At 39.1% G+C, this 25,923-nt stretch overlaps 1 protein-coding gene across 8 annotated transcripts in view; it reads left to right on the top strand.

The window, feature by feature from the left end:
- The window catches only part of ARHGAP6 (Rho GTPase activating protein 6), a 316,604-nt gene that overhangs the window by 272,469 nt on the left and 18,212 nt on the right, over window positions 1-25,923 (top strand). For all 8 annotated transcript variants that reach the window (XM_040056179.2, XM_040056180.2, XM_040056184.2 and 5 more), the window contains exons 3-8: window positions 2,262-2,333; window positions 11,474-11,730; window positions 16,209-16,404; window positions 19,810-19,865; window positions 23,458-23,608; window positions 24,866-25,014. In XM_040056179.2, the coding sequence (XP_039912113.1) occupies window positions 2,262-2,333; window positions 11,474-11,730; window positions 16,209-16,404; window positions 19,810-19,865; window positions 23,458-23,608; window positions 24,866-25,014 (881 nt within the window). The remainder of the gene's footprint in view (window positions 1-2,261; window positions 2,334-11,473; window positions 11,731-16,208; window positions 16,405-19,809; window positions 19,866-23,457; window positions 23,609-24,865; window positions 25,015-25,923) is intronic.

The following is a 25,923-nucleotide window of genomic DNA, read 5'->3' as shown; positions in this document are numbered from 1 at the left end:
TGGCCAAGAGGTGAAAGAATTTCTCTTAAAAACTCAATCTTAGCAACAGGAAATGTCAAAAGGTGTGAAAAGTCTGGGCTTTTCATCAATCAGAATATGACTTTGAGTTATAGCCTTGTCATGTGGCTAAGAAAAAGGGGAAATCTAATCATAGACCATATCAGGCAATGAATTACCATCATTATATTGCTGGTCTCTTACCCATCCGCCTTATTTCAGAGAGATGAATTCTCAGTGGAGCAGGTGTGGGAAAAGGGGAGTTAACACAACCAACACTTGGCAATTGTACCTCGAGACAAGAACAAATATCTGAGTTGTGAATGCTGGGAACCCTTCCATCCAGGAGGGCTGCTGGTATCCTGCAGTGCATCGGGAAGAGCTTTGCCAGCAGATCAAGGGAGGTGATCCTGCCCATCTTCCCCCCACTCAGTGAGGCCACTGTGAGTGTTGTGTCCAGCTGTGGCCTCCTCAGTACAAGAGAGAAAATCAGATACTGATGAGGGTTCAGCAAATGCCTACAAAGATGATGATGGGGGTCTAGAGCATCTCTCTTTTAGGAGAGACGAAGGGATCTGGGCCTGTTTAGACCTGAGAAGACTGAGAGGAGATCTCATCAGTCTATATAAATATCCCAAAGGTGGATGCCAACGGGATGGTGCCAGACTCTTTGCAGTGGTGCCCAGCAACAGGACAAGGGACTATGGCCGTAAACTAAAACAAAAAAGAATTTTCATCTCAGCATGACAAAGAACTTATTTTCTTTGAGGAGGTCAGAGCACTGGAACAGGTTGCCCAGAGGGGGCTGTGGAGTGTCCTTCTCTGGAGACATTCCAAACCCACCTGGACAAATTCCTGTGCCACCTGCTCCAGGTGACCCTGCCTTGACTAGATGATCTAGGAAGGGACTAGAGGTCTCTTCCAATCCTAACCATTCTGTGATTCTGTGGTTCTGTGGTATCCTAGAAATAACTGCAGTGTGCAAATGGAGTCGATCCAACCACTATTAAAAAAAGTAAAAAGAAATGTTACTTTTAAATTAAAAGGATATCAATTGGCTAAAAACAGAAAGTCAGAATTTGTTGAGCAGTCTATTGGGTAATGTTCTGGACTTGGTTTTCCAAGTATGGAGAAATAGCTTGTGTTCTCTCATGACCCATAATTGCAAAGATGAGAGTTCATTAACAAAGATCAACTTCACTCCTTTGTGGTATGTTCCTTGCTACCACTTCAGACACTGGCTTACAAAACCAGAAAAATGTGTTGAGACAGATTACTTGGTGACTCTCTTGCCCTAAAAGTGAAATGGATATTGTGTGCTCATTCTTGAGTTTTTGCCATATTACAAAACCAGTAAGGGAAAAGATACATGTTCATTGAACTTTATCTAGAGCAGTGTCTCTGTTAGCATATCAGTCCCTGTGGTAGACCCTTTATATTGCTTTGGAACTTAAAATATTCCAAAGATACAAGTTAAAGCAGGCCCCTGACTTAATCCCTGGTATTTGTTGAGACCTAATAAATAAAATTCTGGTTTTGTGACTTTTCATTATAAAAGATGCTGCTGAAGGAAATAATGACAGTCTTTTGATATAATTGTTTCAAGAACCAACCTGCCTCTGATAGTGCTTAAAACCTTTGGTCCTTAATACCTTAGTGAAAACTTGGACGATATATCGATTGTTAGAACAAAAATTTCTCTGAGGCTCTAATCCATCTGAACCAATCTGGACATGCTGTACCCAACTGCCAGCTCCCAGCATGAGTTCAGATCAGATGGGTCATGTGAAGGTGGTCAGCCATCGCCCAATTGGTATGGCTGGTATGCAGAACTTTATCCTGGATGTTAGTAATCCTCCCTTTCCAAATACTACCTTTAGTTCCACACCTGAGTCACAGTCTTGTGACCATGGATGAAGGCTATCCAGTACCTTTTGGGTTTATGGTGCTTTGCTATCAAGAGCATCTGGCAAAAAACCTCCAGTGTTAACTCTTCAGTGACCACAAATGTGTAAATGTGCCCAGCAGCATGCAGGGGATACATTTGTGTTTGCCAGTACAGTCTCAGTGTTTGGGTGAACAAAGCCACACTCCTTTGGGCCAGAGGACTGTGACAGTCCCCAGCCTTTGTGAAATGTGCCTCACACCCTTCCTGATCCCCAGTGCTGTGACCGTCTCACTCCATGTTCCTACAGCTTGTGCAGCAGTTTGTTCAGGGTTACTTCTCTTCACTTACTTCCTCTTTTTTTTTTTGTGTCTTACAGATGGACAAAAGAGGAAGAAGTCATTAAGAAAGAAACTGGACTCTTTAGGAAAGGAGAAGAACAGAGACAAAGGTAAAATGAGTACATATTCAGTGATCAGGTCTTAGTTTTGCATATGAGGTTTCTTTAGTCTGATACACATTTTTTGAAGTAGAATGTTGTTGAGCTGATACACTATCTAGGTATTTATTTTAAAGCTAAAAAATACGTTTTGTCTTTTCTGTTTGAGTTTAGTATTACTCAGATCTCTTCAACTGAAAGGTTTTGGGTTTGGATTTTTTTTTCCTGAGGGGAAAAAAAAAGAAGACTTAAAGGACTGCATCTTTTCTACAATGTTCTTACTCCCCGTTTTCACCATCTAGTGCAGAATGTGGTCTGTATAACATGATCCAGTTTCTTACCAGCATTTGTACTCTCAATTTACAAAGCACATAAACCCAGCACTGCCCAAGCAAGTCAGTTGGTGTGCTTTTCTTTCTTTAACCTTAGGAAAATAGCCATTGTTTAAAATATATAAATGCTTCAGTGCTACTGATCAGTTGGATTTTAATAAACTCCATGTGACATGGATTTACAGATATGGTTGTGCTCTTTTGTTTGGACACTATTCAGCTTTATGGGCTGGATCCTAATCCAAGACCTGAAGTTGACCTGTAATTCGGAGCTATTTGAACTAAGTCTAAATACTGAGGCACTGGGAAGTGTCTGTGAAATGCATGTAGGTAATTGTGCATCTAATTTTGTGTCCACTTCTGGAAAGAAGTTCTGGAAAAATGGTTGTAAAACTCAGTATTGATATCCAGTTTCACAAACATGCACATAAATGCAGGAATCTGTGGCAGAAGAATTGACCTGGTTCCTCTGATGCTCTCACTTTTAGTCTAGTTTAGCACAAGAATGGAACTTTAAAATTCCACTGAAAAAATTAACATCCCCATTTCCAAGATAGTTTAGATAGCTGCCAAGAAGAAAATATTTTTCTTATAATTTATATTTGGTTGATGACTTATCATACATGATTATTATTTTCTTGATTTAAAATTGTGTATGGAAAATATTTGCATTAATCTTTCCAAAACTGAATGTGCCCTGAGACATTGTTTTTATGTATCTGATGGTTTCCTGTACATTACAAGTACCAAACTTTTCATTTGTTACAAGAATTACTTGATATATAACTGAGCCACATGCAGGAGGAGTCATTAAGGAAGAGATGTAATGATTTTATAGCGATGTTTTGGGGAAAAATCCTTTTTTCACTGTCCTACTAATGCATTACATTTTGTTACATTGTTAATTAGTCAGTCATTGCATTGCTATGTTTTTTTCTGTATTTATTAGTGCAGATAAGAGTGCAAAGCGACATATTTCTGTGCAAAACCTGCCCTGCTTTTCAGTGTTTGCCAGACATTGGTCTTCATAGGGCCTGTGAGGTGCTCTTCTGCATCAGAAAATGCTAACCACATTTGCTTTTTAAAATATTTTGTCTCTCACAAATTTTTGGTTAGAGCTTTCATCTTTCCTCCCTTAGGGGTACCATGACTTTGGTAGTCTCTGTTGAAAGTTTCTCTTTGGAGGTTCTTCTGAGTAAAATACATTTTGGCACTTTTTTCCTCACATTTTTTTATTACTGTAGCATACTTTAACAATAATAAATTGCTTTGATAATTGACCAAAGCCAGAATTTTGCTTTGTCACCCAAACTCAGTAGATCTTTGCAGTTGCACTTTCAGAGCTCCACTAATGCTCTTTGGTGCAGTGCCTTGAGAAGTGTCCTCTTGGTGATGGGTACAAATCCTTAACGCAGAGTTGGTCTTTATTCCACTAAATTTCTGTTGCCAAAGATCTTTCAAACAATATTTGTCTTAATATTGCCTTGCATTCTTTTGTATTTCCTTACAGCCATGTTTTATTTTGTCTAACCTTTGTTTCTCATAATTACACAGCTGCACCGGTTGAGTACTTCAAGATAATATTATTTTCTGCTATTACACTTTTGTTCAGGGATTTTCTTGTGTGTCTGCCTTGCATGGTAGCATTTATACTCCTTTCAGTTAGTAGGTTTGGGGATATGATTTTTATTCTGAAGGGCTTTCTGAGTGCACTTTTAGGGCTCACTAGTTGCCACATTAAAGGTCAGCACTTTGTACTTATTCATTGTTGTTTAAATTCATCTACTTCCTGGTTTTCAGCCTTGTTCATAGTATCTGGTTAACTATACCAAGCATTTTTAGAAATTACTATACTGATTCTCCTAATTTTAATTACTTACTTCTTATTATTATTGGAAATTCACATGTTTCAAACATATACCTGGATACTTTTATCCTTTTTCTCCCATCTCTCACTGTCTTATTCTGAGTTATAGAGATGTTTTACATGCACTCTCCACTTATAAAATATTATAGGAGCACCTTCTTAGAGGAAAATACCCCAGCACGTTTCAAACAGTAGAACCTGTATTTCTCTCCTTCCTTGAGGAAAAAATTGGGTTGGTCAGAAAGGGTCCAGGAAATTGGAAGGAGTCATGTTCTGAACCGGTTGTGAAGAGTGAAAAGAAAGGCACGTCTGCTCTTACTAATGCCCAACAGCAAATGTTAGGCAAAAATAGCCTAAGTAGCAGCATATGACATCTTACTTGTCAGGTTTTCTGGCTATGGTTTGTTCTGATGTACTTTTCTCTGCCTTTCTGAGTTATTAGAGATCATCTGCCACTCAGGTACTTGCTGAGCAGACTCTTAATGCATGACAGCAGAGGGAACAACCAACCAGGATTGCTGGTTTGTGCCGTGGGGTTATCAGCCTGGCACTGTGGTTGAAAGGTGGCTGTTTTCCTGTGGGAAGCAGTAGCACCAGCATCTCCTTCAGCCTCAGGAGTTAGGGGGGACAGTATTGCCCAGCTCTCAGCTGACAAGTTAGCTCTGGAAAGAAAAATGTAAGGCCTTGTGCTGCTGGTCTCCATAAGGACGAGCCTCCTATGCTCAGATCAGAATTGAGCCCCTCCACCTTCCCTGAACAGTGACCTCCTGGAGTCAGAGTTAACCTCCCTCGACATGCCTTTCACAGCAGCCTTGTTCTGTAAAGAGAGTATCTCCCACTTCTGGGCAGCCGGTCCAAGACAAACGCTCCTCACTGTGAACATGGGTGTGCTACACAGAAGGCTGGGAGCACACACCCACCCAGGCAGGTCCCTAGTCCTCGTGCCTGACAGAAATGCCTTCCTGCTGTGTATTTTGGGGAGTTTGTGGTGGGTTATTTTAGTAACTAGTCCAGCTGCACTGTTGTGAGAAGAAAACAAGACCAGCCCATGGGACGTCAGAGGGGAAGCAGGGAAGCTGATTACCAGACACTTCATACAGAGGAGATGCAGCTGCCTTAATGCAGACTTTGTTTCCATTAAGTGATGCTTCCCTTCAGCATCACTTTTGTAAACACAGTTGCAGTTGGGAGAGTAATTAATTCCAAACATTTTGCATTTTCTCTTTCCCAGCCTGGGAGCCCCCACGTACCCAGACAAGTAACAGCAGAGGGGACCGTGTTGTTGGTCCTGCCCAGAGTGTGTGCTACTTGAAAATCTCCTGCTTGTAAAGCAGACTCCCGAAGGTTAATCCTGACAATCATGCAGCACCATGTCATCATGTGTGGGTTGTAATCAAAGATAACAGGGATGAGCCTGGCACAGGAGGCCACAGAAGTGGAAAGAAAAGACCACCATGCTGATCACCAGGGATGCACAGTGGAGGTCTCACTGCAGCTCTGGCCTGACAAAGCCTCTCCTTTAGCACTGATGTGCATTGAACTGCCCCACGGTGCAGGTTTCTGGGCTTGCTCTCTCTGCAGAGGTGCCACCTCTCTCCAATTTGTGCCCAAGACTATTCTTCCCCACCCACCGCACCAGGCATCTATACTTAAAAGACATAACCAAAAGAAATGGTACTCATTTTTTCTAGGAGATTTAATAAGTTGTATTTTAGGACTCAGTCCAATCTATGGAGTTTACTGTCTAAACTTCACATTTTATTTAGATGGATCAGTCAACGTGTCTGTTAAGTGAGAGTTTCAGCAACCTGTCAGACTTCAGAAGGCCAGTAAAGACACTACAGTAGAATTTAATGCACTTTAAATGAGTTTCATAACTCTTCGTCCTTTTTTATATCTGTTAACATCTCTTTAAAAGGGGAGAAATTGTAAAAGAAATGTTTTTTCAATTGTTATTACATCTTTGAGTAATTCACCAAAGCAGGATATAGCAAAGCTTGCTGGATGTAAACAGACTAAACAGAACAGCACTCCACCCAGACATTTAAGCAATATTTTCAGCTTCCATCATTCAAGTGTTTTTGCTTTACCCGGCCTCCTTGTTATTAATGGCCATCATGGCCCTCAATCCTACTGTCTACAAGTGTCTCCAAACATTGGCTTTGGCTGCAGACAAAGAGTACTCAGGCTGAAGGAGCAGTAACATTTCTGTGCTGCTTGGAATAAGACATTCTCAGGATGCTGTGCATGCTGGCAGCTGGATATTGCTGCCTTATGAATTCAGTGCTAATTTTTAGGGCACCAGAAGCGGAGTCTTTTTCCGTCCCTTGCCAGTGATAGGGGTGTCAGCGTAAGCAGGCCTACTTGTAAAGTACACACAGGCATTCCTCAGAGACGTGCCTCCCAGAAATTACTTGTCCTAGAAGATTTTATCGGTAAACCAAGTTCGTTTTGCCTTGGTTCCAGAAATCCCTCCAGGTTAGCAAAGAGACCTGCTCAGAAATAATAATCACTTGTTACGTGATTGCTTGAGTAACTGAGAATCGTCCCTTTTGCTGACGTTTCTGCGTGGAGTGTAAATACTTGGCAGGTTCTTCTGTGAGGCCTTAGCAGAGCTGCTGTGTGTGCAGGACTTCCTGAGAAAAGGCCTTCCTGGTAACTCTGTGGTGTACGCAAATCCAGCAGACGTTCAATTTTTCTTTTGTTTGAAATTCTTAAAAATGTCCTTTATGTTTACTTCCTAGTCATGCTCAGTAAATTAAGATGTATTAATGAATGTTTGCATATGTTCTCAGTAATTCAGGCTATCGTCGTGTCCATGTGCCTTGACACAGCTTAAGGAGGGAACTGAATAAATGAAATTTCTTTTTTATTGTAGTTTATCAGAAATTGAGGTTTTTTTAGAAGCCTTTCCACCGCCTTTATAAAAAACTTTGAATATGTTTCTCATGCTTTCTAGGCATAAAAAAAGGGGGTTTTAAATCAACATTGTGTCATATTTTATACTAAAGTCAAGTAAAGTACCAAATAGTCTCTTAATTTTTTGTAAAAAAATCCCAGACCTACTCCCAGGAAAAAAGCATAAGTAGTTGGGAGGGCCTTATATCACTGCTTGAAGGTCAGTGAGCTCCGACTAGCTGGAGGAGATTTTCAGCCACAGAACTGATGCTGAGAACATTGTCTTATCTCAAATCTCCTGGAGTCACTGCAGGTTTTGAAAAACCTTGAGATGGAAGAAGTTTTGCAGTTCCCGTTATGGACTGAGGTTTCTGTTTTCCTTGTTTTCTGCTTCCATCACTCTCTACACAGCTGAAATAATTGATTTCAGTTAGCAAAACAGTTACCTGTCTGGCTAGCTGGGGAGATTGACTTAAAAACCCCATTTAAATATCCCTTTAAAACCATGTTATTCTCTGATCTCTATTCCTGTCATTTAAATAGATGTGGTACAAGCACCTTAGTAAGTCTTGGTCATGGGATTTTAGCAACCCAAAACCAACATTTATAATGTACTTAAGAAAAAACTCCGTATGCTAAGGACACTAACCATAGTTACTTTTCACTTTATTAGTATTGAAAGACTCACTAGAATCTAGAATACAGACCTCACTGGATCTTAATAGAAGAACTGTTATGTTCTCTAAAGCAGTTTTCACCAGCTGAAACTTCAGAGAAGTCTTTTAAACTGTATTTGGACAGGGTGACATGAGGTCAAGTAAGCTATAACCATATGGGTCAACATCCTGAGTATTATCATTTGATTAACAAAAAGGAGGATTTGGGATCACTGAAACTGCTATTTGATCTGGCTAGGAATTTTTCTGTGACATGCTGCTTTTTATTAGAAAATTATGATTTACCACCAAAGGAAGATTTCCTAGGAACATATCAGTTTCAACCAGAATTTTGTTAAGAAACTTGCCTCAGCTGCAAGATTGACTTTCTGGTAAGAGAAATTATGCACTTCTCCAAAATAGTAAATTGTCTCCTTTGCTAGTAAACACTGAAGACTGGAGTGTATTAAAAGTGGTGCTGGCTAAGGATACGAGTCTGTTTCCAAGCTGATTGCCCAATCTGCCAGGTTGTTTCACATTTTTATGTGATGCTTTTTGCAAAACATCTCATTGAGCTACCCAGTCTCCTCATTGAGATCATTTTTTTCTTGAGTTTACAGAGAATAACTTAGTAGCATTGGCACTCAGTATGTATACAACAGACCAAGGTTTAGGCCACTGCTTTAAGGTACATTGCTTCATGCAAATGAAACCTCTCCAACAGAGGGTGTAAAGCCTACAGCTGTAAAAAGGTAATTGGTCCTTTCTCCTTTCTTGTGAGACCAGAGCCTCAAACCTACACATCTTGTGACCTGAGTTAGTGCCCTTTCTCTCTCATCTGTGGGTTGCTAATTAATTCACATGAGTACAGTTTTTCTTTTTTTATGAATCTGGAATGTCAGAAGGGCTAACATTCACTCTTATTACCTGTCCAGCAAGGAAGTTGTTGGGATTGAATGCTTCTGCAGAGTGGTGGGTAGAACATGCTCCCTGCCACCACAGCCCATGGTGTAAGCACACACACATTTTGGTGGGAACTTGTGGCTGTAGGCTGTCTGCACAAGGGGCAACTGATTCTCTTCATTTCAACAAATGAGCAGAACATTACTGGGTTTGCCAACTCTTTAATGTAATTACCACTGCCAGCCAGCACCACTACCATCTGTATTTAGTCTGAAATTCAGCCAGTTGGTTTTCATCCAGTTGCACATCTCTGCCAGACACTGAGAAATCGAGGAAGCGGTTCATGTCCTCTGAGAAGCCTACATCAGTGCAGCCTGGCATAGAGGCTCATTGTCCTTTCTCTGGTCCACACTGAGCAAGAGCAATTAAAAACCTGGAGTCCCACACCTGAGAGTTTCCAAGGAGGGGCAACGCCTACCTCAAAATGCCAGCCTTGACATACTGAAGTCATTTTAATGAAGCTTGTTTAATGAAGCAGTGCTGACATCTTATCTCCTGCTGCTCATGCCCCAGCTGATGTAGGATCAATGGCACCAGCATGCTGTTGGGCATCATGTGAGCTAAATACTGCTATCCTCTCCCAATTCGAAGCACAAGCAGCTCTGAGCCAAACCAGAGAAATATACTTTGTTAGCTTTTGTCAGGAAATGTTGTAGAAGGACAAATAAAAAGGAGTGCTGGGAGTATAACAAAGCACCTGGTTAGACAGCCAGAATGGGACACATGTTGCATATGTGCATTTCAAATTTGTCATTTGTTTAAATGTTCATTAGGAAGATAATTGAGAACAGTCAAAAAATTTAACATTAATACTGTCATAATTTTGTGAACACAACTCTGCTGAGTACAGGGGGGAAAGGTCTAACTGAACTCCTGGGACTGGCAATCCCCACATTGCTTGATATCTGTGTGATGATGTTCTTTCTTATCCTAAATTAAATGCAGATGGGTTTAGGTGTCATTCTACTCATAGGTCAGCTCCAGGGTTGCTTGATGTATGAGGCTCTGCTTCCTGATTTAGTTTTGTCTGGCCGCCAAAGTTAATTCATATCTCAACATTTCATGCTTTTAAAGAGCAGGAATGTTCCTACCAAATCAGAACAACGGGCTTTTATTTCTTTAGTCTGATAGACTAGTAGTGTCCTCATTCAAGATTCTTAAAATATCCTCTTCTTTTCAATGCCTTACTTTAATCCAAACCCAGATACAATTTGGAAGTGTGATCAAAGACCTAGTCAGACTTAAAATCCCAGGAGGAAATTTGGCCTTCAATTATTTACACCATTGTGGCAAAAGAGAAGTATAGTATATAAGAGTTTTTCTGTGTGCTTCTTTTTTTTATAATTCCTTTTTTGATGCTTAAAGACATTTGGTTTTAATCTCTGGTGCTTTATTTATTCCTGATACTAGCAGGTCTGAAGCTGGAACCTAGTAGAAGTGGCACTCATTTTCACCAGGGTGAAAAGCATCAATAGCTTTTTTTTTTCATTTCATTTGAGCACAAACCACTTCTAGCTGGAAATCTATCTCAGTGGTTTTGCTTCTGCTCATCTCAGATAATTCTGATTTCAAAATTAGTGATGAGGATTTCATTTTTGCTGACTGATTAATGTAAAAAAATTTTCTGTTTTGTAAAATATTTCAGCATTTTACTTTGGGACCTGAGATATATGCTGGTTTTGTACATTACAGTTATATTGATGTGAGATAAGATTATGTTCTTTTTCTTAATTGAGACAAATGTGTTCTCCCGTATTTCCATGTGTCCATGCTTTTTTACTGTTACAAAGGAACTTTATACTGATATACCATTGCTAAACAGGTTTAATCTTACCAGTATTTAAAACAGTACAGTTCTTGTGTAAATTTAAAACTGTATCCCTGAGGGCTTAGCCTGGTGGTGAATGTACTTTGAAGCTCCTGCACAGGTAGATTCACATTCTTCTGAGCTGTAGTGAAACCCGTGCACGTGTCGGGACCCCTTGAATCTGGTGCCCTACAGCATTTATAAGAAAGGAGCCCGGTGGAGGGATCTGAAACATGAGAGAAAGCTTTGGCACAGTCCAACGAGGCTCCCCAGACTCCGGATGGTTACCAGAGCTTCTGATGCCCCTCTGCACCATCTACGTGTAGCCAGAAGTGCCTGACTTCAGTTACTTTTGGTGGAAGCTAGCATCTTAATTAGATCTGATCTCAAGTGATTCTCCTAGATTCTGTGCAGTGTATCTTGCATTATGTGACTAGAAATATTATTCAGATACCATGGGCTACAATTACCTGGAACTGTTGTTGTTACTGAGTCCAGTACTTCGTTAGAACTGCAATGTATTTAAAGGGATTTCAGATTATTTTTCTTAACAACATAAGAGTTAATTCTTTTTGTACTAAATAAATATCAGATGTTTGGTAACTGTTAGGGGTTTGTTGTTGTTGCAGAATTTATTCCCCAGGCTTTTGGAATGCCTCTGTCTCAAGTGATTGCTAATGACCGGGCCTACAAGCTCAAGCAAGACTCTCAGAGAGAAGAGCAAAAAGATGTTTCAGATTTCGTGGCTTTTCTCTTGCCATTTGGAACTAAAAGACAGAACAAAGAACTTTCAAGCAGTAACTCATCTCTCAGCTCAACCTCAGAAACACCGAATGAATCCACTTCTCCTAACACGCCTGAGCCAGCACCACGAGCAAGGAGGCGTGTAAGTAGACACATCACAATGGGGTGTGTGATTGTGGGTCCAGAGGGTCTAGCTGGACCAGGAAAAACCTGTTGTGTGTGTGGACTGTGGAATACTTTTTGTTCAAATGGTGGGTTTTCTTCAGGTGGAAGTCAGCCTCATCAACATCTGAAAACTCTTAACTGTAGTGGGAATCTTCTTTTGCTGATGCTGGTGGGAAAAGACCATACAGACTCTGCGAGTCTGTGACAGATCGCAAAGAGGCAGAGACATTATCTAGAAGTCTTCCTGTTTGCTCCCTTTATCTACCTCCTTCTATCTAAGTCTTTTAGATTTAACAAATTCCATCTGTCTTCAGATTTTTTCATCAGGGAAAGTCTAAACCTATGTGTTTGATATTTATAGGTATACTTATCTTAATCTAGCCTTAACCTGATAATAAGTCTGACTATTAATCCCTATCCTTATATTAATAAAAGTCCTCAATCCTAACTCATATCATATCCTCCGTGGTAAGGAAGGAGTTGTCAGACTAGATTTGTACCAGGGTCTTTGAAGGATGTTTCTGCATGCAGGCTATAAAGATGCCTTTGACATCTGCTGGGTTAGGGTTGAATATTAATCTACATGTAAAACTGGTTATATTTTAGCATAAATATGTTCCTTGTAAGTAAATTTTATGCTCTGAATTTTCCAGTTCTACTGTTAGTAAATTTTTTTCTTTTTTTTTACTGTGGAATAGTGGTTCTAGACTTTGCTGTTTTTTGGCTTCATTTGCAATGGAGAGAGAAAAAAATTGCATAATAAAATACTTTGAATAAACCCCTTTTAAGAAATCTGAGGTATAAGAACAGACTCTGGAAAAGAAAGTATTTTCTTAAGAACCTTATCTTCTTTCATCCTTAGGATAAATCTTGCTTCATAGAAATTCTCTGTTGGGCTCTTCAAACCAGGGATTAAGAGGGGTGGAACTGTAGTTAATTGCAAATTAAGAGAAGGCAGAAGGCGAGTCACAGGTCTCTTTGTCTATCTGCCAGCTGAAGCTTGAAATGTCTATATTCTGTCTGCAAAACTGAAATCATGATGTTTGCAGTCTTGTATATGCATTAATGCACATCTGTGCAAACCATATGAACAGTCATTTGTCCTCACACAGAAGTGCACATTAACTTGGCAAAGTGTAAAGGGGAACCCATGAACTTCTTTCAGAATTTGGCAGTCAGTGAAAAAACATAAAAGTTCACTATATGTGCTCATTGGCTTCAGAATCTTTTTTACATAGGAGAGAAAGATAACTCGTGTGTCCAGAGGTGAGTCATCTGCTGTTCTTTTCATGAATTGTGATGAGATTTCTGACATGCATTTGACAAGTGAGCAAGCAGAACATGAATCCTTTGGTACATCCATAGAGATCCATCAGGACCAAGTTCCTAGAAGCTGAGGGAAGGTTTTCGTTGTTTGTTTGTTTGGATAGTTGCTTGGTTATAGTTTGTTTCATTTTTGGTTTTGGGTTTTGTTTTTTTTTTTACTCAATACTGACATTGCAGCTTCCAGAGTGCAGAATTAGAGCATTTAGTCCGTAGCCATGAGGATGCAGCAGGACATGGTTCACCTACAGAGAAGTAAGAGTAGGCTAAGCTGGGTGGAATGACATGAGGGAGCTGGCATTTTCTCTAGGAAATGAACTTAATTAATAAATTTTGTGAATTGACAATTATGTAACATTAATATCAACTCATATCCCACATCTTGTCTGTCTTTATAATTCTGTTTCTTAGTGTGCTTACTCCTCTGCCCTGAGCCTATTTAGGGCATGGTAAGAAGTCTGTGCTTATCTTTTATCTCTTGAGCACCATTGCTCCATTTGTTTTCAACTGAAAAATGCTTACAAAAAAAAAAAAAAAAAATTATTTGTTAGTGCATGCAACTGATACAACCAATTTATCACAAAATTGCTGCCCAGACACCTGGAGTGCAGCCCTCTTAAACTGGAGAGATTGTTTATCCCATTCACTTTTTTGCAACTGTGTCATTCACTTTTGTGTATTTCAGTGAGTCTTCAAAGAGTCAGCTGAGACTTTCAGTAAGAGGTAGAAGGTAATGCTGGCTGCAGAGCTCATGGTGTGAGCATTGTGGTTCTCTTTCCTCCAACAGCTTGACAAAAATCACTGTTGCTGCATTTTCTGTGTAAGATTTTTTTGCCCAGCAGTTGGAAGTTGAGACTTTAAATTCCACTTTTCTTTGTGTTTCTGTGTGCTTAGCTTAAGGCTTCCCTGGTGCATTTAGATTTTGAACTCGTCATGGGAGAGCAGGGACTGGTATCCATTATGTGCAAAGGTAATGCTGGCAGATGGAAGTTGATTTTCTTTAGTTGCTGGGCACTGCAGTTCAGGTGTCTCACTGTGTGTGTTACTGGACCTGGAGCAGTGGTGTGCACAGTCCCCTCCTCCACTGTTCCACAGTCAGGTAGGTCTGTCTGAGCCCAGACTAAGAGGTCTGGCTGAGTTTGAGCTGGATCCCTGCAGTATGTTGGTAATGTTTTCCTGTGCACTTGTAAAATCAGAGCTGGCCTGGACTTGGCACTGCCAAGCAGTGACTTCAGTCACTGAACTCAAGGTCACTCTTCCTAAAGCCAGCTCAGTATGATGGTTAATCCACAACTTTGATAAAATGCCCAAGGACCGCGTTGAACTGACTGTATTTGCATCTATTTTAGGGATCTGAATCCAATTTAAGTGACTCTGATAATGATTCATGAGGTGAGGATGCTTTGCAGACAGGAAAGGACCGGTAAAGGCAGGGTATAAAGGCAGGCACCTATCACACAGGGGCTGCAGCGGTGTGGGTGGGGTTAGGATTTTCAGTGTCGATTGATTCAATTGATGTTTGGAATGCCAAACTCTGAAATAAATCAAAATATCCTTCAGTTGGAATTTTACACACATGGATCATAGCCAGAGGTTCTTGTTTGGTTTGGACGGGTTTTTTGTTTGTGTTTTTGTTTCCTTTTGGCAGGAAATGGTAAAAGGAATCAAGCAGATGTACTTTTGAGAGACATCAGAAATAAAGGTCAAAAGTTGCATTCTAAAGGATCTAGTAATTGTTTATAGTAATGTGGGTAAAAAAAAAATCTGAAAACTTTGCTGTACTTCATTTACACATCTACCATAAGTTACAAGAAACAGAACTATACCTGATAAGTTAAATGTTTGGGGGTTTTTTTAGGTATTGTGAACTAGAAATTTTTCAATGAGTTTGAAGTCTCAGGGGACTTTTGTGAGTTTTGCCTATGAGTTGAAAATCTTCATAAAGTTCAGTTGATTAGGCTGATGGAAAAAAATACTTCTAGAGCTTGAAATTTCCTTGTAAGCAATTGTACAGTTCCCATTTAATAGATGTAGAGTTCTAACTAGCAGTCTATAAATTACCTATCAGCAGAACAGTGTGCTTTTAACAAACTATAGTTGTCAGAAAAGTTTTGAGTAGGATTTTACATTTTCTTTATTATTTCTTAGGATGGCATGCTGCATCCCTGTACAGTACACTTTAAATTATAGTAAAATTTATGCTTTGATTTGGAAAGGAAGAAAATAGTTTACAACAGATATTTTTAATAGGAATAAACCCTGAATTTTTAATTTGTGTTTTAATATCATTGTAAGACTACATGTAACCTGGAATGGTTTTGCCTCATAAATGTAACCGGAATTGAGAGAAACGGTAATTTTGAAGTGGCAGTAATCTTGGGCTTTGAAAAAAAAGTCTTGTTTTTCAAGTGTGAAAATTGAAACATGCGATAAACCTCCTGCTGCTTGTGCTGCTTTATCCTTTACAGACTGCTTGAACTTCTGCACCTTGCTGCAATTCAAACCTGCCTTTCAAAGCTTTCATTGGAATTCTAATAATTTTAAATTATTAAGATATTTGAAGTAGAATTATTTAAAAAATATTACCCCTCTTGTATATCTTTATTCTGTGATAGAGTAGGATTATTTCAAACTCCACAGCTGTATGCATTTATGGTATTAACTGTTAACTGTATATGGTGCATGGTTGTAAATAATTTTGCATAAGTTTCACTGATACAATGGTCCGAGCTACAGAAGTAGGCAATAAGATTTAAAAATGTCTATGTATTTCCATGCACATGGATATGGCACTGTTGAGGTGCACCCACAGACCACGACTCATCCTTGCCCTGCAGTATGTGCAGGCTTACAACAGTAAAAAGATAGAGCAAATGAGTGGAAAGCATTTTGGATTTTCAGTATTTTAATTTGTATTCATTGTAATATGTTAAGAATAACATTGGTACCATAACAATTTTTCCTATCCATACACTGGTATTATAACTTTGTTAATTTATAAAAATGTTGTAGCTAGTTGTATTTTCATATTCGTTTGTTTAAAATGCAGGTAGGCAAAAGTCTTTGCTGGACATCCTGTGTTGCTGAGTCTTCCCCAGCCCTACTGATTATTCATGTGTGTTTATTTTCCAGGGTGCGATGTCTGTGGACTCTATTACAGATCTTGATGACAATCACTCAAGATTGTTGGAGGCTCTCCAGCTCTCTTTGCCAGCAGAAGCCCAGAGCAAGAAAGAAAAGGCAAGAGATAAGAAACTAAGCCTGAACCCTATTTACAGGCAGGTTCCCCGGCTTGTAGATAGCTGCTGCCAGCATTTGGAAAAGCACGGTAAGAATATTTTGTTTTCCCAGGAGTGGCAGATGTATTTTTACTATAATATAAATAAATTCCTATTTTGAGAAGTATGTGCTTCCATTTGTAAAGACATCTTTGAAAGCTAGACATTTTCCCTCCTGTTTTGCCTCTTGCTAAAAATACTGTCTCACAAGTAATTACGTACATGATAACTTCTCAAATTGAAGATCTATGCTACAAGCTTGTAAACTGGCCCATAGAGCACAGGGATAGAGGCTTTTCTTGGAGGTCACTCAGCTTGCACTGGGGTGCTCAGCTCTGCAGAAGCGGCTCTTCACACCCCACAGGTGTACCTTCAGAATAAAAAGTCTGAAATGTGCCAGTCAGTCTGGAGTCATTCTTCACAACCAGAGGATCTTAAGGTGTGAGATCTGGATGATCTGTTTATACTGTAGTGCAAGACTTCTAATATTTGAAGATGGGGACTCAGAATAAGAAAGAATTCCATGCTAAATATATATTAAGTTCCAAGAAGCCTGTTCACTGCAAGGCTTGAAGGCTGAATACTCACTTTGTCTCTAGCTTGATTCCTCCTGACCAGCCTCAGGCTCAGGCCTGTTCTCTCCAGAGGAAATTACACACTTCTGCCAGTATTCCTCTTAGGTGTTCATGATTGCCCAGACACAAGCCTCCCACAGCTTTACATAATGCAGAAACAATAGTCAATCTAGGTATCTGCTCACCATCTCTGCCAATGTATCTTAGCCTTGTAAAGTTTTTTAATGACAATTGAATAACTTGGCTACAGCAAGACGGAATTATCACATGGCCAAATAATCAACAAACCATAAAATAATGGTGATTGTAACAGCAAATGATGTATTTGATGCTAATTTCATGAGCAAGAAACCATTTACTAACTCTGAAGGAAAGGCTTTTTAGATGAGGGACTGCAATTTAAACAATGCTGAGCTTTCACAACTCTGAAAAAACTGAATACTATCTGAAATAACTGAGTACTATCTTCCTTACAAATGTATCAAGGAACACTGCAAAAGATAGTCACTGTTAGTCTTTTACAGAGATTAGATACCATGGCTGACAAGTAAGCATGGGATGATTAAGTTTGAGATTAATTACTTTCATCCCTTTAAGCAAAGGTAGCTGAGTTTGGGGAACATAAAAGTGTTTGAGTCAGCCAAAAAGCCATCCAACTGGGTATCATTTGGATACTGTGATTTTATGTCACCTTATAATCTGTGAATTTTTTTTAAATCCTCTAAACATACTGTCATAACAAAGTTCTTTTCTATATGATATTCTTTACAAAAATATTTGCTTTACATTGAAGTTTCCTTTTAAAGGAAATTTATGGTGGTTTTTTGTGCATTGTTTAAGAGTAAACTATAATATACCACTGTCACTGAGACACACAAAGCAGCCACACGCAGACAAGCGGTTTTGCAGAGCAGAGGTTTCTCTGTCCAGCCCAAAAGCTGAAATCCAGGCGGAGAGAGAGCCTCTTTGTTTTATTTCTTACTTTTTATACATTTGTGGGTCTAGCAGAAGATTGGCTTCTGGGGTTTTTCACCTCTCAGCCAAGTGGCTAAACCAGCTGTCAGTTACAGTTGTTTTCAGGTTAGAAATATGCAAACGAAGGACAGAGAATGAAAAACAAAGGATTTGTTTATGTTACATCTGTGGGAAAAGGTAGAAAACTGCTCTTAATATTGTACAATAACTAAAAAGATCTGACTCCATTTAAGAAAATCAAAAGGCTCAAAAAAACCAGGGTAACATGCCACAATGCTATAATCTGATTTAATCTGCTGTTCACCAGACAGTCATTGGAACTGAGAGAAATTGAAAGATGGTAGAAGATGGACGCTGTAGCAACATCATTCCAGTTTATATAATGGACCAAGCTGCTGATTCTGAAAATACTTACCTGTATGCATAAGTCTTTTTTCAGCAACAAATCACTAGCAGTTTCTGATGAATGCTTTAAGGGATAATTTTTAGCATTATATGACAAAAAATGATTATGTTTTAAGACGTGAAAGCCCCTATCCTTTTTCACCTTTCCCATTTTCCCTGGGATCATGTCCCAGAGGTATAAAGGCCTGGTTTTCTTTAGACCTGCAGTGTAGAACAAACACTGTCTTTGTAGGAACAGGTAACCAGCCTGCAGGTTTTGCCCACTGTGTATCTCCATCTCAGATGACTCCCCGCCAATGTCCTTGGGTTTACTAATGACAGCTCATCGATATAATTTTCTGTTAACCAAAGAGTGAAGATTTAAAAAGAGGTGTTGATGTTTAGACTGAAAACTAAAAAGCAGAATCCTATCTGAATTTCTCTGATGAGGATCTGCAACTCCAAATACTGCTCAAAGTGATGTATCTCCAACAATCAAGTGCAGCCTAATGGCTGTCAAAAGGCATTTGCTTCACAAGGTAATTCAATATCTCCTATATGTCAGTAGAGATTAGAGCTGCAGAGTAGCCCTTGTTAGACCATAAACTTCTAGGCTTACACATGATGTCATCCCTTTTACAAAAGTGTATAACCATATAAAATTATACTATGTACACAGGTCCTTAAAGCTCTAAAATATCCACTCACATTGTTATTGCTAAAGACCATGTCACCTCTCAAATTTTTCTGGTCCTGTTAGTCTGCAAGATATGTCCATTTGAGAACCATATCATCATTTGTTGTGTTTTTGCTGGCTTTCTACAGGGCTAGAAGAAAGTTTGAACTGTGATCTTATGCAACAGTGGGTAACACCAACTTCCTGATCACTTTTAGTCTAAATGACACTTCTGTACTTTACCTAAAAGTGCAACAACAATGCTTCTTTATAGCTTTCTCTCTATGTAATAGCTGTTCCTACCTTATAGACTGCACACAACTCCCAGTTGAAGTTCTTCCCTCTCAAAGTCTGCCTGAGTGCCCTATTTATACACCTTTGAAGGAGACTCTCAACTTAGTCTTGACAGGCACTTTATAGACAGTGAGTTACTGCAAATGCCAACTTCCTCCTGTACTGAGACACAGCTCAATGCCCACATATTTAGTTGTTTTACTGCCTGTTTCCTTTGATGTCAGTCCTGGAATTTACACCTGCAGCCCCTGAGCAGTGCCTCAGTCTGTGCATACCTTTGTTCCTCATAGCGGTGGCACTACCAAAGTGACATCACAAGAAGTGTCACAGAGATGCCAATTTGCAGGTTAAGTGTGATCCTTAAAAACCACAGTGGATGGCTTCTTAATCACAACTGATGCTTGTATCAACATGGTAAGTACAAGTTTGTGGAGAAATATGTTGTCTTTTTTTTCTTTAAGTACACACGTAGGTCAGAATGCTTTGGTTCAATACAATTTTCAGGAGAAAATTAAACAGTAAAATAGTACTATGATGTGTTACACTTGCAGGTCTCCAGACAGTAGGAATATTCAGAGTTGGAAGCTCAAAAAAGAGAGTAAGACAGGTGAGTGGATATGGATACGGTTTTCTTTCATCAGCTATGATACAAACAAATCTGATTCCTTTTGTTGTGATTTCTTCCCCATTTGTAGTATGCTGAAATTTAGGCTTTCTGGGTCAGTGACTTCACTGGTTTTTTGATTGTTCATAAAAGGTCATTTCCAGTATCTTTTACATCTGGTGAAATCCTTGTCAGGTTCTCAGCAGGTTTTCAGTCTCTGTATGTTTTGCTCAGCAAAAGTAGCACAGGGTTGGAGATCCAAATAAACTTCAGTGAAGAAATTTTCCAAAGGTCACACTGCAGGGAAAAAAAAATCTTGGCTGTTCGTTTCATCTCAGAAACAGCTGAAGCTCCCAAAGTAAACTCAAACCGTAAATCTTTTTTGGAAAACTCATGGTATGAGAAAACGTGCAAGTACAGAACAATCTCTTTGACTCTAAGATCGCTGCTCCTAAATATCACCTTTCTTTTTACCCCTGCTAGACTTCAAGGTCAGAGCAGACCCTTCCAAGTGTATAATTAGGTTCCAGAGATAAAGTAAAATGTGGGTGTTAGCTCCTAGGTATACCTACCTTTATATAGCACTGTTATTCCCAGAAGCTGGGAATAAATGTTGAATTAGAGTAGTAGAGAATAGTGGTTAGTGTTTCCATGATGCCTAAGGAGGGGATAAAAAGTTACAGGAAAATACCACTTCCAGGAAGTTAAGAACAAAAACAACAAACAGGAAAAAAAGCAAAAGCAAGCTCCACTGTATCTGATCCCAGAAGTTATAGTTCTTTGCAAAAAGTTGCAAAAACTTCACAGTATAATGTTTTATCATTCTGGAAACGTACCTTGAATAGCTAAACTGAATTGATTTTGGCTGGTAGGACTGTATAGCCTACTGAATTGTAGCTCATTCTCCAGCAGTTTCTATTCCTGAGTAGCTGGTGTAACACTAAGCTAAAAAAAATCTGCAGAGGCAGTTTTCAGATCAACACTGAACTAGATAAAGTATTGAAGTTGCATCATACATCTGAGGAAAAAGCAGAGAGCTTCTATCATTCACTTTTAAACCAAGCCTTACTTTGAACATCAATGTCTTTCACCACTTTTTCTTATACTCTGTTTTCAAAAGGTGAGGAAATCAAAATATTTGGGTATCTATGTTTTTTTTATTACATGGACTAATTTATTGAACTAGGTAAACCTATATATTTCCTTAAACAACAAGGAAGCATCAGCTTGGCCCTTGTAGTTGCAGTAATAAATGCTGTCAACATGAACGCATGGGAAAGTCTGGATTCAATTAAAATTCCACTCATTTTCTCAACCATGGAAAGCCAAACCCAGCACTTCAGATTTTGGTGTGCTTTTGCAGCTGTTCATTAGTTTTTCTTGTGTAGAAAATAAGCATATTTTGTTTTCCTTCCTTCCCCAGTTAGAAAATGTCCTGTTTCCACTGTAGATTTTTTGCAGTAATTTCATAACTAAGTAGTTGCATTTGCCAGTGGGGTATTTGATTGGTGAGCAGGAAGAAAAAATCTAGAACATTTAGAACATGCATCTCTTGCAAACGTCCTCCTTCATGTGCAGTGGGGTGTAGGACAGAGGTTCCCAAGGTCATGTTGACTCAAGGTGGTAGATCTGGTGCATCAGGATGCCAGGTACCATCTTGTGCCTGGAACAGATGCTCAAACAGAGCATTGTTGCCAAGATTGAGGTGGGCTGCCCTTGATACTGAGCCTGGTGACATTGTGGCAGCTTCAATGCTGCTGATGAAGAGTGAAACAGCTGGAGCTCTGCTCTCATATCCCCTGTTCCAGCACAGATGTCCTCATCTCTCATATCATAAGATTCAGTGGATGCTGTAGTTCACCACCAGTCTTCCAAAAGTCTGAAAGCATTCCAGGTGAATGGAGTCTGAAAGACTTAGAGTTGAAGTGTACAATATACATTTTTAACAGCCATGATACCTGGGCCTGAAATGTGGACACATCTCACCAACGCTTCTGTGCTGTTTTGCTGCTTAAGACATCTCTGTAGGTCTCACTGAATATCAGCTCACAAGTGCCATATTCAAGACTGTAACAGCAGTTTGTGATTCAGCCAGCTATTTGGGAATTCTGAATTCCTGATGCAGTGCTAATCTGTTTCCTCAGCTGCTTTTGGGCACTTAAGTGCAGAAACAATCTTCTGGATTGAGGTAATTTATGGTGCTCCACAGGGATGTTCTGCATTTGTAACCAGTCTGGAGAGCAGAATTAAGCTGGCAATGAAGTCCGCAAGCTGGCACTGGAAAATCTTTGACCATAAATCAAAGAATAATATTAGATAAAGAACATATTCTCGTCTTCATAGCACAATTATTCATTATTAGTAATGACTGATAATAATGTTAAAAGTAATCCTAACAAATTAGAATGGAGGCTGTGATTTTTAGCAAATACCTGTCACACACATTATGAAAGCAAAATCTCAGCTGAGAACAAAGGATTTTCACACTGAACACACTCAAGATAGACTTGCATGTGATCAAGATTTGCCACAAATTATCACAGGCATATAGTTCGTTTGTGATTTAGCTTCTTTCCTCTCTTTGGTATGTTTGTAATATTCCTGGTGAAGAAATCTGATACCTCAAATTTCTTTGTTTATATGATTTAGCTGTAATCACTCTCTGAGAAGACAGGTGTGACATTGTGATACCTCATAATGTTAGCAAAGGTACAAATTTTTATTAGGAAATAGTTTTAAAACCTCCTGACTGTTTTCAAAATCCAAAAAGAGTAAAAGGTGAAGCTGTCAGCCTGAGGAAAATATTCTGCTCATGGTGCTGGAAAATCCCTCCAGAAGGACAGGCTTTTACTGTTTCATAAGGTATCTCTGATTTGGGAGAAGATTTTCTTCTGCCATTGGGAAGTGTGATGCCTTTGAGTTATACAGAATTTGTCTGAGGACCAAAGCAGGGAAGAAAAAATAGCAGTACTTTGTAATGATGTTAACTTGCTGTTTGTGAACTCCATAACCAAGATTACTTAATGAGTATAACTAAATTAGGAAGGCAGAATGGGGTGTGTTGTGAAAGAATGCTGTGAAGTCTGTCTGCTTGCTACCCATCTTTACATAGAGTCTTAAATGACAAGAGAAATGTGAATTTGATGGATATCAACAGGATCTTACTAATAATGTTTTTCTACAAAATCATAAATGTTGTGAAATGCAATTTTAGTCATCCTGGTTCCAGGGATAATGCAGTAAGGTGATATGAGAGCCTGTCTTGTAATTTTCCTTATTCTCTCTGGTTTCTGCCTTTGCTATGAATCTTGCATTCCTGCAAAAATTATACTTGGATGCATGTTTTCATACAAGAGTGTCATATATTAGCTGGAAAAAAGTTGTATTATATTACAATCTGGTACAAACCTTAAGTTATGTATTACGGAATAAGCAGCAATTAGATATGAATTATATCTTTAACCTTACCAAAGACTAGTCATGCTCAATCTTGAAAGTGAAAATGAGTAAATCTTCTTCCTAAAAGATTTTCTGTGTTGGAATGTATTGATTGGGACAGTAAGTGACTGTGGTTTTCCCTTACAATTTTTTTCAGTTACGTGAAGAGTTTGACCGAGGCGTAGATGTTGTATTAGATGAAGAGCACAGCATTCATGATGTTGCTGCCTTGTTAAAGGAATTTCTGCGTGACATGCCTGACCCACTTCTTACCAGAGAACTTTATACACCTTTCATCAACACTCTCTGTGAGCTCTTGATTCATCAATTTTCAAAAGCTAATTTGTTTGAATTCTTTGATCTCTACTAATAGCATTCTTTGATTCTCTTCCTTTAATGCTCTAACCTTGATTTGCTCCAAATATTTGTATAATGCATTATAAAGTATATAGTGTATTCTAATATATGATAGTATGTATCATATCATATATCAATCATATATCATATTTCATATATCATGTAACATATATTTATACTATATACTATATAGTGTATAGTATTTATATAAAAAATATAGTATTTCTTTAGTATAAATTTGCTTAGGTATCTTCTTGGTTTTTATACTGTATAAGTATAATCCAGAAAACTAGAACAAGAAGTATTTCACTAAACTATACATATGTTTGCATTTGTAAGGATGGAATTCATGTTGTCTGTTAAAACCTTACCCTGTCATTGATCCAGCAGTGCCAGCTCACAGACTCCCATTTGAATCCTCGTATCTTAAAATTTTTAGATCTGTCCACTGACCAAAGTTACATCTTGGTTTCAAAAACTAAAGTTTCTTCATATTTAATGGCCCTCAAACCATCATATTAAGTATTCCAAATTGTGTTGCCTAAGACCCGAGTGCAGACTCTCAGGGATTTAGAAAAAAGTAAAGTTGGACATTTCAAGCTTAAGCATCTGCCTGGTATGTGTTCTTCAGATGCCCTTTAGCCCTCATGTCTGAGATCCTGCCTCTGTCCCACCTTTGTCACTGGCTATCATTTAGATGGTAGATGGTTCAAGTGGTGGTGGTAGCAGAACGTCCTTTATTTCTCTGGTTGCTTTTCCAATCTCCTGGTACTTCTGCAAGATGAAAAGCTGTAAGAAAACTGATTAAAAATGACTGAAGCATAAACCTGACTGGAATGCTTGACATCTACAGGTATATACCAGTAGCTAAACCTAAATGAATGGAGTAAGTAGAAAGGTAAGCAGAATATTTGAGTCCAGTAACAGTGATAGAGTTTAAAGCATGGATTTTGCTCTCTTACAGGAGAAGAAAAATCCTGTGAATTTGTGAACAAAATGTTGACCATCTGAGCCATAAATCCCATAGCAGTAGTTCTTACAGTTTTGATGTTTTCTCAGAGTTTTCTCTTTTTCTTCTGGTGCTGTAAGGAAAATGATTCTTTAGCAAAGCTATTCCTATACCTCTCTTTGGGTTGGGAACAGTATATTTGTTCTGCCTTTAGGTTAGTTGGAGTGATTTTCTTAGAACGTATTTTTTCCCCTCTTAGTATTAGAGCCAGATGAACAGCTCAGCACCTTACAGCTTCTCATTTATCTTCTACCTCCTTGTAATTGCGATACCCTTCACCGGCTGCTGCAGTTCCTCTCCACAGTAGCTGGCCACGCAGAAGACACCAGAGACAAGGATGGCCAAGAGGTAAGTCCTGCTCACTTGTGTCCTTTGACTTTGCTTAATTTGCAGTCTGAAAAGAGACCTTTGAAGCCTTGAAACATACGCAGGCATAACCCTGAAAGATGGGAGAGACTTAATCTATTTGCCTGCGCTTCTGCCATTTGTTTACTATGTTCTTAGGGCTGTCAAGGTTTCATTTTTGTATGACTTAATCAGTAAAACATCTACCACTTCCTTTGGGAGATTCAGTGTACCAGCCTTGCTGTCAAGAACATCTGATGTCATCCATCCTTCCCCCTTGTTTTATCCCATTGTATTCTATGGGAAAAATGCTCAGAAAAGGTCAAGCATGCAAGGATATGCTTTTTCATTTTCTTTTCATTCTGTTTTTGCTTTTTTATCTGGTTTTTGGGCATAGCAATTCACTTCTTGGTTCTCTTAGCTTCCTTGTGTGCCCTGCATAGTGAACAATAAAAAAACAGAGGACAGGAACTCCAGCTGTATCCTTGCAACTGCCAGACCTCATCACTAGCTGGAGTAGGGGTTCATCTTTGCCTGTTTTCTTTCTGTCCTCCAGACTGTTGCAGTCTGGACCAAGTTCAGTGGAGAGTTTGATGTGCACTCACCCCACAGAGACAAGAATGCCCACAGCCGTGGGGCTGAGCTCTAGCACTGAGCATTCTCACATCCACACCCGTGCCCATTCATGCTAGAGAAGACCAGAACATCCAGGCTTCCAGTTTCCTGCCAGGGAAGTGCTTGAACTAGTAGGCTGCTGTGCAAAAAGAGACAACACTGTTAACTGAATAAAATGGTTATAGGCTGTCAGCGCTTGACAAAAATATGCTGGTTTATCTGTGGAAGGACTTCTCAGTCCTCTGAACTGCAGCAGAGACTACTTCTGAGACTCTTAGGAAACTCCTCGAGAATTTT

This window comes from Hirundo rustica, chromosome 2 (assembly GCF_015227805.2).
Source record: "Hirundo rustica isolate bHirRus1 chromosome 2, bHirRus1.pri.v3, whole genome shotgun sequence".
In the NCBI taxonomy this organism is placed as follows: Eukaryota; Metazoa; Chordata; class Aves; order Passeriformes; family Hirundinidae; genus Hirundo; species Hirundo rustica.
This window is presented reverse-complemented; position numbering and strand designations above follow the sequence as displayed.